This window comes from Mixophyes fleayi, chromosome 6 (genome assembly GCF_038048845.1).
Source record: "Mixophyes fleayi isolate aMixFle1 chromosome 6, aMixFle1.hap1, whole genome shotgun sequence".
Taxonomy (NCBI): domain Eukaryota; kingdom Metazoa; phylum Chordata; class Amphibia; order Anura; family Limnodynastidae; genus Mixophyes; species Mixophyes fleayi.
The window spans coordinates 88,487,116-88,500,309 of NC_134407.1; the positions used below are offsets into that span (position 1 = coordinate 88,487,116).

General features: G+C 38.4%; 1 protein-coding gene across 2 annotated transcripts in view; it reads left to right on the top strand.

The window, feature by feature from the left end:
• GRID1 (glutamate ionotropic receptor delta type subunit 1) overlaps positions 1-13,194 on the top strand; it is an 823,000-nt gene that overhangs the window by 641,379 nt on the left and 168,427 nt on the right. For both annotated transcript variants that reach the window (XM_075217028.1, XM_075217027.1), the window contains exon 6: positions 422-595. In XM_075217028.1, coding sequence (XP_075073129.1) covers positions 422-595 — 174 coding nt within the window. The remainder of the gene's footprint in view (positions 1-421; positions 596-13,194) is intronic.

The window sequence follows — 13,194 nt, forward strand, 5'->3', positions numbered from 1 at the left end:
AGGGGAAAAAAAGATGGATGATGTTGAGGGCCAGAAATGGGCAAAATGTGTTGAATACTAAAATTTACTGAGCTAAATTGTTTCTCTCTAAGCTAACTCTAATTAATATAGTTTAGTCAATTATTTTAGGTTATAGGTTGTAGAGTTAATCTTCCAACTTAATTTGAGGTAACTATTTCTTGTCTTTCTCTGTCCACTGTCCATCTGTGTCCCTTATGAAATTATTTATAGTATTGACTGCACAGATTTTTACAAAATTGCTCATGTGTAAAAGTCCTAGTGTACCAGCCATTTGCTTAGCTGCACAGGCTTAAGCGCACAAATCCTTTAAAACATTAGAGTTGTGATGTTCCAGCTGCATTGTGCAGGAAGAAGCAAGCAGGCAGTAAATACCAATTGTGCTTTTTTTCTTTTGTTTTAGGAAATCAATGATGCTGAAATAGTGGAGCTTGTGCACAGTGCTCTTGGAAGGATTACAGTTATAAGACAAATCTTTCCTTCCCTAAAAGACAGTAATATCAGATGTATAAGTAACAACCATCGAGTGGCTTCACTTCCTTGTGACCCTCAAGAAGGCTATCTGCAAATGCTTCAGGTCAGTATGCAATCACTTTTAATATCATTGAATGAAGGTATATATGAATATATATGTATTTATAAAAGTCTTTGGAGATTTGCACATGCATCCGTTGACTTGCCAGCTCTCTCTTGTGCAGTGGAACTAAAATCAGATTTGAGAGTTCAATGTGGAATAAAACTGAAAGAAATAGATTTATTTTATTTTAAATATTCTAAAACAATATTTTTTTTTCTAAATGTGATATTCTATCAATAGAAGGTTTTGTTCTGTTTTCACCATCCTGTTTTAGCCATAAGATGGCCTGCAGTAGGTCTTTGCCCTTTGCCCTTTGATAAATCTAGTTTAATCACCATCATAAAAGCCACCTATTCTTAATGCATCATGGGTAAAAAAAAAAAATCACTATCAACAGTGGTCATTTTTATTGCTTTAAGATATTTATATGAAACATACCATTATATATATATATATATATATATATATATATATACCTTACCTATTACTTTAAAACATAACCAATTACACCTGCAATCCTCATGTGTCAAACTCCCATTGTCCCATAGATTGTAAGCTTGCGAGCAGGGCCTTTTCACCTCTTTGTCCGTTTTACCCAGTTTGTTTATTAGTTTACTATGTTTGTCCTCAATTGTAAAGCGCTATGGAATATGTTGGAGCTATATAAATAAATGATGATGACACACATAATTTCCATTTAACCTTTAACATTGCGCCTGGGAATCTGTATTCTTAGTCCCAAATTATTGTGACTTCTATTGCACTGCACCACAAAGTGACATCACCTGTGTCCCACTACTTTCAAAGAAACACATGCATGTGCAGGGAGCCCCTGGTCATTTACACACATGCCCAGCAGTTATCCAGTACTTGATATGGAGGTGCACTGTGAAACCTATGCACCACACACTACACACAGTGACAGGGGGTTACAGGAGGAATTGGATTTCACCCAATGCTTGGTGAAATACATAAGTGCAGAACCTGTACATAACACTATGGATACCTAGCAATTTTGGGAAACAGTTTACAATTTAATCCAGTCAGAATGGATATTATGACCTGAATCATGGTATATTTGCTTACCCAGGATTAGAGCTGTAGGTGGACAAGTACTTCAATTAGAGAAGTTAAGCATCAATTACACCTAAAAAAATGTTTTTACGTAATATTTAGGATGTTTGTTCTATCCATGACTTTCTATTGCATACACTAGTAACCCAGTTCTAGCCACCCAAAATCTTTTAAACATTATACATCTGACATAGGAGATAACACTTTTATGATATAGTTTAGCATGTCAGTTATTGTAGACTGACAAAGGGAGTAACCAGTGTAATGCAGGATGTAATGCAGTAACCAGCATGTAGTTCAGCAGCAAAAATTTTTTTTTTTTTATGTATTTATCCTTCACACATCGCACCAAGGCATATCCTAATATTTACTCATACACGTGCATTTACTCCAATATGCTGAGCCGCATGGATCTCCAGCATATAGGAGTAGATAATTAATTTGTTTTTAGTAAATTATTCTATTTTTACTTGCAACTCTGAATCAGGACTTTAGGGCAAGGTTTCTCAAATCCAGTCCTCATGGAGCCCTAACAGTGCAGGTTTTCCAGGTAAAAGTGAAATAATTATTACCTCCTGTAGATATTTTACAAATATGTTGGTCAGTAATGAATACACCTGTGTACCATAAGGAGATATGGAAAACATGCACTGAGTGCCGTGTAATGTAATGAACACAGCTAAGCATTTGCTGTTCTTTTTGAAGAAAATGTAAAACAGAGGTGCTCAAACCCAGTGCACAGGATTTACCAACAAGTAATATTTTCAGGACTAATGTCTGTAGATATAGGTGGGAAAATTACTGGCCCAGAAAAATCAATTCATTCAACTGTGCATTGTTAAAGAAATCCTGAAAATATGAACTGTCGGTAGCTCTTCAGGAGTATGAGCACCTCTGAAAAATTACCTAGAGTAATTATCTTAATAAAATTAATTCTTAACTTTATTACTGCCCAGAGCTGAAGATAATGTTAATCTGTTATTGATACATTAATGTATTTGGCTACCGGAAGGGAAGCAAAAGAGCCTGAATATATGATAGTTTGGGGATATTTAGGTATGTTATATAACAATGTTGGTGCCTTTCAAAAAAATCACATTATCCATTGATTTTCCCTAAGTCGTAAGAGTTACTGCCAGTGAACAGTACTATATGCACATAATTAGCATATATTTATAATAACAATTGTTCAACAAAAATAGTCTATTTGCAATTTTTCTGGTGTTCCTATAACTGGCTACTTGCAGATGATTAAAAAAACACTTATTTTCTCTGCCGCATGAAATATAAGCTAATAATACACATATCACAGTAAAGAGACCAATTATGCAATCTCTTTTCCTGCTAATTACAGAACAGACTGAATGTTTCACAGAAGATGTCTGGCAGATATTATTGATCTGTACTATATTTTCCCTGTAGATATCAGTAGTCTGATTTTCTCCATTAATTTTATTCCTCTTATAGTTTATAAAGGTGTTGTCAAATCTTGTGTCACAAATGTGAGAAATTTATCATAATGTAATGCAATTTTTTACTGTGGACTGTAGTATAAATAAGCTATTGTTGGATTAAAGATGACAGAGTTTTGGGAGCGTAGCCTGGCAGCCATCGTTGTAAGACAGGTTTCTTTGGGACTCTGTGAATATTTAGACTATGGGCCTTATTCCTCACGTATTTCACCTGTCAAACCCACCAACTTTAACTTCACAGCTGCTAAGTTTTCTTATCCTACCTCATTTGGAGACGGCTTTCTTTCCAGACATATTTGTTCTGTGGCTTGAAGAGTACTCTCTACGCAAATACCTGATGTGTTGGCTTTACGTTTTGTAATAATAGTCCTATGTTTGCCCTAACACCATTTATTTTACATTCTTGCATTCCTACTGTACTAATGGAGGGCGGTTGTGGTCGGGGGCACTGCATTTTGCGAGTCTCTGGATTGCCACTGTGATCCCTCCTCAGCATTTCCTGGTTTAAGTAAAGCCCAACATTTGCTTGTTTTCTACTTGCTGTTGCTAAGTACTCTCATATTGATATGATATTCTAAACACTGTTATTCACAATAACTCATGTTTTGTGGTTGTTTTTGTAATTGACTCCAAAACCTCGTAAGTTAATTCCGGATCATGGTCAGGTTACAATTTGCCATGACTCTAAAGAGCAGTTTTGTTTTTTTACTTTTGCTATTTTCTAGTCCTATGTACCCATTATTTATATTGTTTGCATATTTTTACTCCCTCAACCTCTTTACTTCCCTCTCAATCCATGTCCTTGTCACCCCCCCCCCCAACCTAAGATGGGTCAACCCATGTCTAAACATGACACGATACAGGGTACACTCCAGCTGCCATCAAGGATAACTTATCAACGTCCTGAACATTCCAGAAAAAAGATCAAGTTTATTGAGAGATCTTTTAGTAGACAGGATAGATGTTGCTTTTTACAAGAAACTCACTTTAGACATGGTTTGGAACCTCCTTTGCATAGCCCTACTTACCCCCGTTCATTCCTTTTCAATAATAAAGATGGTAAGACTTTGGGTATTGCTATACTCCTCTCCAAAAGTCAACTTATCCCAGAAGTTGTTACACATGGATTCATGGAAGGTAGAGGTTTACTATTAAGATGTAAAATTTTGCTCCAATCCATCACATTTATTTCTGTCTATGCTCCTAATCAAGGAAAATCTACTTTTTTAGAGAATCTCCTAGATCAAGTGGACGTCATGAGAGAAGGACCTCACTAGGAGTAATTGAAAGTCGGAAGCATTAATTCTCTTTTGCCTGGCATCTTACCCAGTTAAAGTACCTGCCAATTTTATGCCTGTTACTGATATAATACATAAAGACCTTGAGAGACTGGCACCCTAAGGGCTTTTCTTGGATAGGGAAGTTAATGTAGTTAAAATAAACTTACTTCTTAGAATCTTATATCTCCTGCACATCTCTTCCTGTGCACATGCACAACCTCTGGTTCAACAGCCTACATCAGGTGATACGCAACTTTATATGGAGAGGAAGAACCTTCATTCAAGCATGACGCCCTTTACAGACACAAACATCTAGGAGGTTTACAATTGCCATATTTCACCACATACTGAGATGCAGTAATGTTAAACCGAATTTTAGATTGGACAAGAGATGGAAGTGTTAAACAGTGGGTGTATTTATGTGGATTTATGCTGAAGTCTTCACTTAAAAACATGCTTTGGTTCTCCACGCTTCCCTCTAAACTTCACTCAACAATAATCCCATCATTTAATACGCTGGTCCAGACTTCAATCAATAGACCATGTATTCTCTCTGACCTCTCCCTTGACTCCATTACTTGACAATCCAGACTTTCCCACAGGCGAGTTGGTGATGGCTTTTGCCATTTGTCATGGGCAAGAGTCTCTCGGGTCAGTCAGCTGATGGGAATGTCAGGTGTCCTACCATTTGCAGATATCCAAGCAAAATGGGAGTTTTGGAGAGAACTGCAGAAATGTATGATATGGCAGGGAGGGAGCTCACAGCATTTGAGACCCTGTGCACAACCGCACAATACCCAAGGCACACTCTCTGTTATCCATATATAAAATCCCGATCGAACAATTGTTTAGCTCATTGCCAAAAGTTACCAAACATTGGGAATAAGATCTAGGAAATATAATTAAAGACCAATATTGGCATATTTTCTAACGATGCATATCAGTTCAGTCAGTGTTATTGAAATACAGTACAATGTCCTATCCAGGTGGTACCAGTGACCCATCCTATTGACTAAGATGTATACAGTCCTCACAGACACCTGGTTCCCCACTGCACATTTGGGGGGAATTCTTCACACTTCATTCCTTCTGGAAGGTAGGGATACTTTTCTCCAAAGCAATCGCCAGGGCTGAGGCCTCAGATTTCCAAGTTTTTGGCTGTTTAATGTTACTGATATGCCTATTTCCCAATATAAGAAATCTATTTTGAAATATCTCACTTTGGCCAGGAAGGAGGTCTCCATGGATGGCTTGATTTTATCCTCTGAAGAAAATTTTCATGATTATTGTGCCATATGGTATGACTGGATAGAATTCAAAGACACTTCATTGTTTTCCCTTTCGAATAATTGAGTTATGTACACTTCCCATTTCACTTGCCTATCATCTGGTTATAGTTGTACCTTCTGCGACACATTGATGATTATATTCTTGGTTCCCTCATTCTCCTAAGACTCTTCCAACCTCTTTCAGCCCGTGAGGCTGTTAAAATGCTCAACTCCAAAATTTCAGAGAAGGAAACACTTTACTAAACTAGCCTCAGCTCCATGCAAAGTTGGACTTTAATTAAAATAAATTTGCTGGTGTTCTAGCACCTGATTGCTGATACATTGTTTCTTAACCTCATCCAATTTCAAAACAAAAATGACCAAAACCGAAATCTTGGACATTTTCTCCTCTCTAAATGTAAGCAGCTGATAGAGCTTATCCTCCCAGATTATATGCCTTGAATTCATACTCACTAAAAAAGGTTGAAAACCTCTTCCACGCTGATTACCCCCACCCCCTTCAACATATCAAAATTAGCCTTGATTCATGGAATACTTTTATTATCTCCTAGGTGGGATGCATTGCCTCAATAAAGGTGACCATTCTTCCCAAATTGCTTTACCTTTTCCACACCCTGTTTATTAGAATTCCCCTCAATTCCCATCTCTTTGCAAAGATGTCATACAATTAATTTTTTCTGCTAAAAAGCTGAAAATTCATTCCACATCCTCCAAAGTTCCCCTCCAAAGATGGCTTTGGCATTCCTAACTTCTATAAATACTACTACTTCAACCAGTTGGTGTAATGCCTTCAATGCCATTCGCCCCCCAGGTACCAGCGTTTGGGTGGACATAGTTGTAGATTTAATTTGGAGTGAGATATTGCCTTGATGTCTAATACAGCAAAAGAAAACATCTTCTGAAGCTTAACAGTCTATGGTTCAAAAACTACTAGTTGCAAGGGGTCAGCAATCCCCCCCAAAACTATTTACCAGTATAAAGAATACAGTACAAAAGTAAATTGTGAACCACAAAAACAAAAAAGTGCACTGCGGATAATGCAAGCTATTTTAATACAAATGCATATATGATGTTTTATTTGCATTTGTATTAGAATAAATAGTTTGCATTATCCGCAGTGCACTCTTTTATTTTTGTGGTTTACAATTTTATGTTGCAATTTTTATACTGATAAATTGCCTTGATGTCTGGCTGTGCACATAGGAGAGATCCTTACTGTGCATTTTGTTCTGCACACCTCTATGGTGTGAGGAAAAATAAACAGAGATTTCAGCCTGAACATCGGATGGATGTGTCTCTGGGGACTGTTCTGCAGACACAACCCCCTGAATTGAATCTCCCCCATAGAGTCTGCACTGACAGTGGCAGTGCAGTGGCTCCAGGTTTCATCGCTCCTTAGTGCTCCACTTATAGCGATATAGACTTAATGTATTAAATGGACCCTCCCCTTCCATAATCCTTCTCTGTGGTATTTCTGTTTTCTCCCCATGCCTATCGTCGCATATTTTCTCTACATGGTCACAAGAGGGCATCATGCTTTTAAACAAATTTTGCAGAAAAGGGATATTTCCTCAGTACTCAGATTTGGGAGGCCAACAAGGTTCCTCTAAGATGCATTTCCACATTACTTGCAATTAAACATTTTCTTCCATTCTGTTAAGAACCACCTCCTAGTTAGATAATCCTCTGCTTTTGAGAAACTTCGCTTCTGTCCACTCTTCAAAGGGTCTTATTACAAAGCTCTACATTGCTTTTTTGCCAATTTCTAATGGTGAGAAGAATCTATTCAATTTAAAATGAGTCAATGTTGGCAAATCTCTAGACCCTGAAGATTGGTCTGAATCTGCAAAAGGATTGTAAAGTCCTCCATTATTGTACACATCAAAGAGAATGCTTAGAAATCACTATGCCCATGGTACTATGTCCCCATTAGGCTCCATGACATCTTCCCAAGTGTCAATGAGTCCTGTTGGAGGAACTGTGGCCAAGCGAGGTCCTTCCTGCACATCTGGTGGAGCTCCCCAGCTACCATGTGGCACACTATGGAGTACATAATATGTATTCTGAGGAACTTCTCTTTCTAAAAGATGGGGTCTCCTTCCTTGATCAAACTCTCCTCAATTTCTTAGCTGGAACTTAGGTTCTGGTCTTAAGGATTTTGTCTATCGAACAGTTCAATGTTTTTGCAAACTTATGTGACTCTCATTTTTAAACCCATGCATGTGGCCTTTCCTTCACTCCCTCCCTGTCTAACTTGTTCCTGGTCCTTCTTATCGCTTTTCCTTTCCCCTTAGCCAATTTATTGGTAAAATCTACATGGCAAGTTCCTTTCTAATTGTACAGTTTGTTCATTGTTAGAGATTGTCTTGTATTTTTGGTGGTCAAACTATTTGTATTATTATATTTCTGTAACCTTTATTTGTAATCCTTCCGATGCTTTCAATAAATGATATTTTTTTGGGAAAAAAACAATATGACCTTCACATCCCAACATCACTCATCCCAAAATACCTCCACATAACCCTCAGACCTTTCACATGCCACTCAGGACATGCTCCCACTTAACCCAAAATGCCACACATGCACTCAGATGCCAGGTGTAGTCCACTCACTGGGGGCACAAGAAACCACCCGCTACTAAAATAGTAACCACTAAGAAGAAGAAAAAGTCAATAATTATATTATTAGTTATATTTTCTGAATGCCACTCTGCCTAAAAGTCAGGGGCGGGCTGGTCCGGGGGGCAGGGAGGCAATGGCCCCCCCGGGCCGCTGGGTCAGACGGCTATTAGGGCCGAGGGGTAGGCTGCCCCCCTGATGCAAAAAACATAGTTTCCCCCCCGCGGCCGCATCTGATGTCATCAGATGCGGCCGTGTCAGCGCACAGACGGCCGCATCACATGACAGGGGATGCGACCGCCTGTGTGCCCCCAGGCCATCCCTCTCCCAGCCCGCGCCTGCTAAAAGTTATTGCTTACATTCAGCTCAGTCATTTTTAGCAGAGGAATGAGAGAGACCATATTGTGCAGACTGCACTCCCTTCTCCTCCTCTGATTGGATGCGCTTTGTTACCTCTATGTTGTGCAGTGAAGGTTACGTGATGTGGAAGCTGGCTGCTCTGCTTATATTAAGTCTTATGTTATAAAGCAGAGCATAAGTCAGAATGGGGGCATACAGATGTGACACCTGTTGCCCACCACTGCAAATTTGCCTCATGGTAAACCATGCCATTTTTAAGAGAAAATTGTGCCTGTTTTTGCATACAGCAACCGGGCAACTTTTATTAACTCTGTAACTTTGAGAGGCACTTGGAAACACCTCCTTCCAAATCTAAATCTGTACACACATTTTAAATTTGCTCCCCCTGATAGAGCAAAATAATTTTGCCAAGGTGCAGAATTACTCCTTCTACTTTGAATTACTTTTCGCTCTAAATGAGGCCCATAATGTGCCCACATTAATAACATATGTGATTGTCTTTTACCAGCATCTCTCCCATCTGTTTGTTTGTCTCTTGCAGAGCTGTGTGTTTGTGTGTCTTTCTTACCTTACCCTCTATGTTTGTTTCTCTCTAACATTTGATTCTGTCTCTCTCACCCGTCCTTGTATGACTTTTCTCTTTCCTTTCTCTCTCTCACTCTCTCTCTCTCTATTTCTCGTCTATCTCTCGCTTTAGCCCTTATCTCTCTCATCTATTTCTCTCTCTTTCGTCTATCTCTCTCTCTCTCATCTCTCTCTTTCTCTCTTTTTCCCCGACTGATTTTGTCTTTCCACATTAGTTTCTCTATTACCCATGGTTGTTTATATTCCTGCTTACACTTGTTTATTTGTCTCTTATGCCTCTAATTATCCTGTTTTGTGGTCTCTCTTTGTCCCGTTGTGTTTTCTCTCTCTCCTTGCACTCCTGTTTATGCCTCTTTCTCCCAATTTTTGCATTTCTCTCTCTCTCTCCATTTTACTTTTCATTCTCTCCTTTCACTTTTTATTGTATTTTTTTTTGTTGCTTCATTTTTCACTCCCCCTTACTTGTTGGCCTCCCTCGCTTCCCCCCGTTGGCTAGTCTTCAGTTCTCCGCTCTACGTTTTCCATTATTTTCTCGCTCCCTATCTTTTTCCCCTCTGTTTCTTGCTCCCCTCTTCCCTGCGGTACCCCCGCATCCGTTCACAAGTGAGTGCTTGGGATAGTGCACCTCAGTTTGGTGGAAGATTTAAGTTGGTTCTTTAAAGATTGCCATGTTGTTGGAAAATGTAGTATGTCTATTGCCAAAACAAAAATCAGAATGATTGTCAAAAATATTACAGAAGCGTTGCCTGAAAGAAGATCTTGGTTTTGTATTTTATATTTGTTTATAACTCTTAATATCTCATTTCCTTAATTAGCAAGAAAGCAAAACATGTTTTTGCTCTCATAATGTTTCTATCTTAAATATATTTAAAAATATAAACCAGTGGAGTTTAAAAAAAATCTGAAATCATATGGCAACATGTATATAGCAATAGAAACCTCAACAGAAGATATGTATATGGGTTACATTATGCCTCAAACAATTGAGTATTAAAAATGTCACATAGTTTCTCAGAATTAGTGTTTTTCTTAACATTGTCATTAGATCTCATTTATGATGCACACTGGATGTGCCTAGTTTGTCTGCTCAGTGCACTTTATGACGCATGTGTAATCTCCTCTCTAGGGATATGACTCCGCAAACTGGTAGTGCAGCTAACTGTGCAAGCTAGTGGAAAAATTTGAAGAGACACATTGTGCAAAAGTGTAAAATTCACATAAAAACTCATTCTGCTACCACTTTTGAACCACCTCTTTCATTAAATGAAATGCTACAATTTTTTTTCTAAAATGCAGTTTTTCTTTAGCCTAATTTATTGTAATTTGACTGTGAAGGGTCATTGTTGCACTTTTGTGTGAAGATTTTTTTTAACGCTTCTAAGAGCTGCAAAAAATAGTGCAAAACACATCTATTAGTATAAGAACAAATTCCACTATGCCGTGTTGGTGCAAAATTCAAGTATATGCATAGTGAGAAAGTAAATGTATCCTTCTGCAAATCATGGTGGAGATTCACTTAGCCAAGATCTTCCTGAGAACATCCCAGCTGTGAATTTTACCAGTAGTACCTCTATGGTGCACAAGCAAAAATCAATGGAGATTTCACTAAATATGTTCGAGGTGTTTCCTGCGGCCGCTCTGAAGACACATTGCGCCTATTTATTTTTTTGTGTGTATTCCAATCTCCCTCCAAGAATACCTTTTAAAAAATTGCAATTCACCCTCTTTTTCTCATTTCTGTAATCTTGCCTCGCAAATTGAAATCTTGCTTTTGAACCTCACAATACGCATCGGTGCAAGGAATATCCTCACTCTGCCCAACTCCTTGGCTAGTGAAAGTTCATCAGCACAAATCGGGGTACTTGATATGACCAAAGAGGATTCAGTGGGACATTTTTGCAAATGTAGGAAACCAAATCTGAATCATTATTGGATACTTTGGTAAATGCTATTGGAAGATGGCTGCTATTTGCTTCTGTGTGGCCAAACTGTTCGCTGATCCTGTCTGCTTTACATGACATATAACTGATCCAGTTGTAACTTGGGATGTGGGAAGGAATTTTACAAAAAAAAATTGCACAGTGATCAACTTTTTGAGTGATTTTCTCTATAGCAGCAGTGCCTTAACATTCAAGAAAAGGCAATATGGTACAGTCTATGCTTTACAGCATGTTTTTACTATATTCGCTTTTGTTTATTTTATTCTTCATTTGTACAAGCTGACAATTATTTTCTTCTACATAAAGGACAGTGTGCTGGATAATGTTCTGTATGAACATAATAAGTGGTCATTTACAGCTGGTTAAGGCAGCAGAAAGTGTAAATAAAGCAATGAGTAGTTGTGAAGACCTGCTGATTATATGACCTAATGTTCTGTTTTACTTTGTTTCTTTGAATTCAGAGCTACTGAAGTTTTTGTTTGAATGATCAGAGAATACCACTGTTTTGTTTGGACAAATATGAACTGAGAAGACAACTAGCAGAACATGCCTGAATCCCTGCACTCTGTTCTTCTAATCCTAACTGAACCTAATTAGAGCCTTAGAAATATATTGCTTTATGTACGCACAAAGCATTTAGCAGGTAATTAGAGAAAAAAACACACTGGTAGGTTAGGTAATTTCTTATTTGTCTGTCACAGGAGGGATTTGCTTTATTTGGGCTCTTAACTCTTCAGAATTTTTCCTGCAGTAAACGAACAGCATGTAATGAACAGTTTGTAATTAGCAGCGGCTCAGCTGAATGAAGTAAAGAATTTATGACAAGTATATCTTTTATGGATATGGCAAAAGTATAGGACTACCATGCATAAATGAATATTTCACTTTTTAAATCCTACTTTGCTTTCCATTTGAGAACTGACCTACAATGTGGCTATAAGGATACTGAGCTATATTCAATAGACATGCTACCCTGAGGTTTGAGAGGGAGACTAAGTTTAGTGTGCACTGTGGAGACCTGTAGGGATGCTAAAATTACTGGCGGGCATGCTGCTACTGACAGTGTGCCCATCTGGACAGAAAGATAAAGTACAAGTCGATTAAAAGAGGGACAGTTCTCAAGACAAGTGAGCATCAGCTCTGATGCTCACCTGTGAACCACTGTGGAATTTATACACCCTATAGAACTGCATGAAGAGCTGGAGGAGTAAACAAAGGAATATGATTTATTTGTGAAGGGGTCTTGCGCCCATTTCTCTAACATCTATGTTTGTACTGCAGTGCTGCACATGTTTCACCTCAGGCATCAAACTTATTATTAAATAAGCCAGTGAAAGGGCTATTTTTACACTAAAACCAAACAGAGCCTGAGCAAGGGTAAGAGAGGTGTAAGCTAATAGGAGATGTAGCTGCCTATTTAAAAACCCATATTTCACTTTGACACACCACTGTAAAAGGGGATTAAAAATGACCATTGTGGGGCCCTCTGCTTTTTGAAATTTCAAGCACAACAAAGTGGATTATGGCTTCAGTCTCCGGACTGTTGATGCAGTGCAAACAGAGAGAGTAAAACCTTTGGGGGTACCACATATGACCATCAATTGTGACAATCCCCAACAAAGGTCCCCAACAGGATGATGACTTACCAACCATTTTTTATCTAGTTTGAGACTTTGTGATCATATGTAATACACATATTACAAAACAGCCTGTTTTTCAAAATGAACTGCTGCAAGGAAGGACCCCTTATAATTCAAAAAAGGAATTGCCATTTACAGCATCTTATGCATGTGGGAGAACATTTGTACTAGTTTGTCTCTAAGTTGTGTATGAGAAGAAGAAGTTAGAAAGTCCACCAACAGACATGCTGGGAAGCTTCTATAGCCAAAGACCAACCCTTTGAGAAAGGAGTTCGGAGGAGAAGTCTCATCCTGTGGAAGTGAGAGCAAGTCTTTGCAGAACACTGCTGAGATGGATGGAG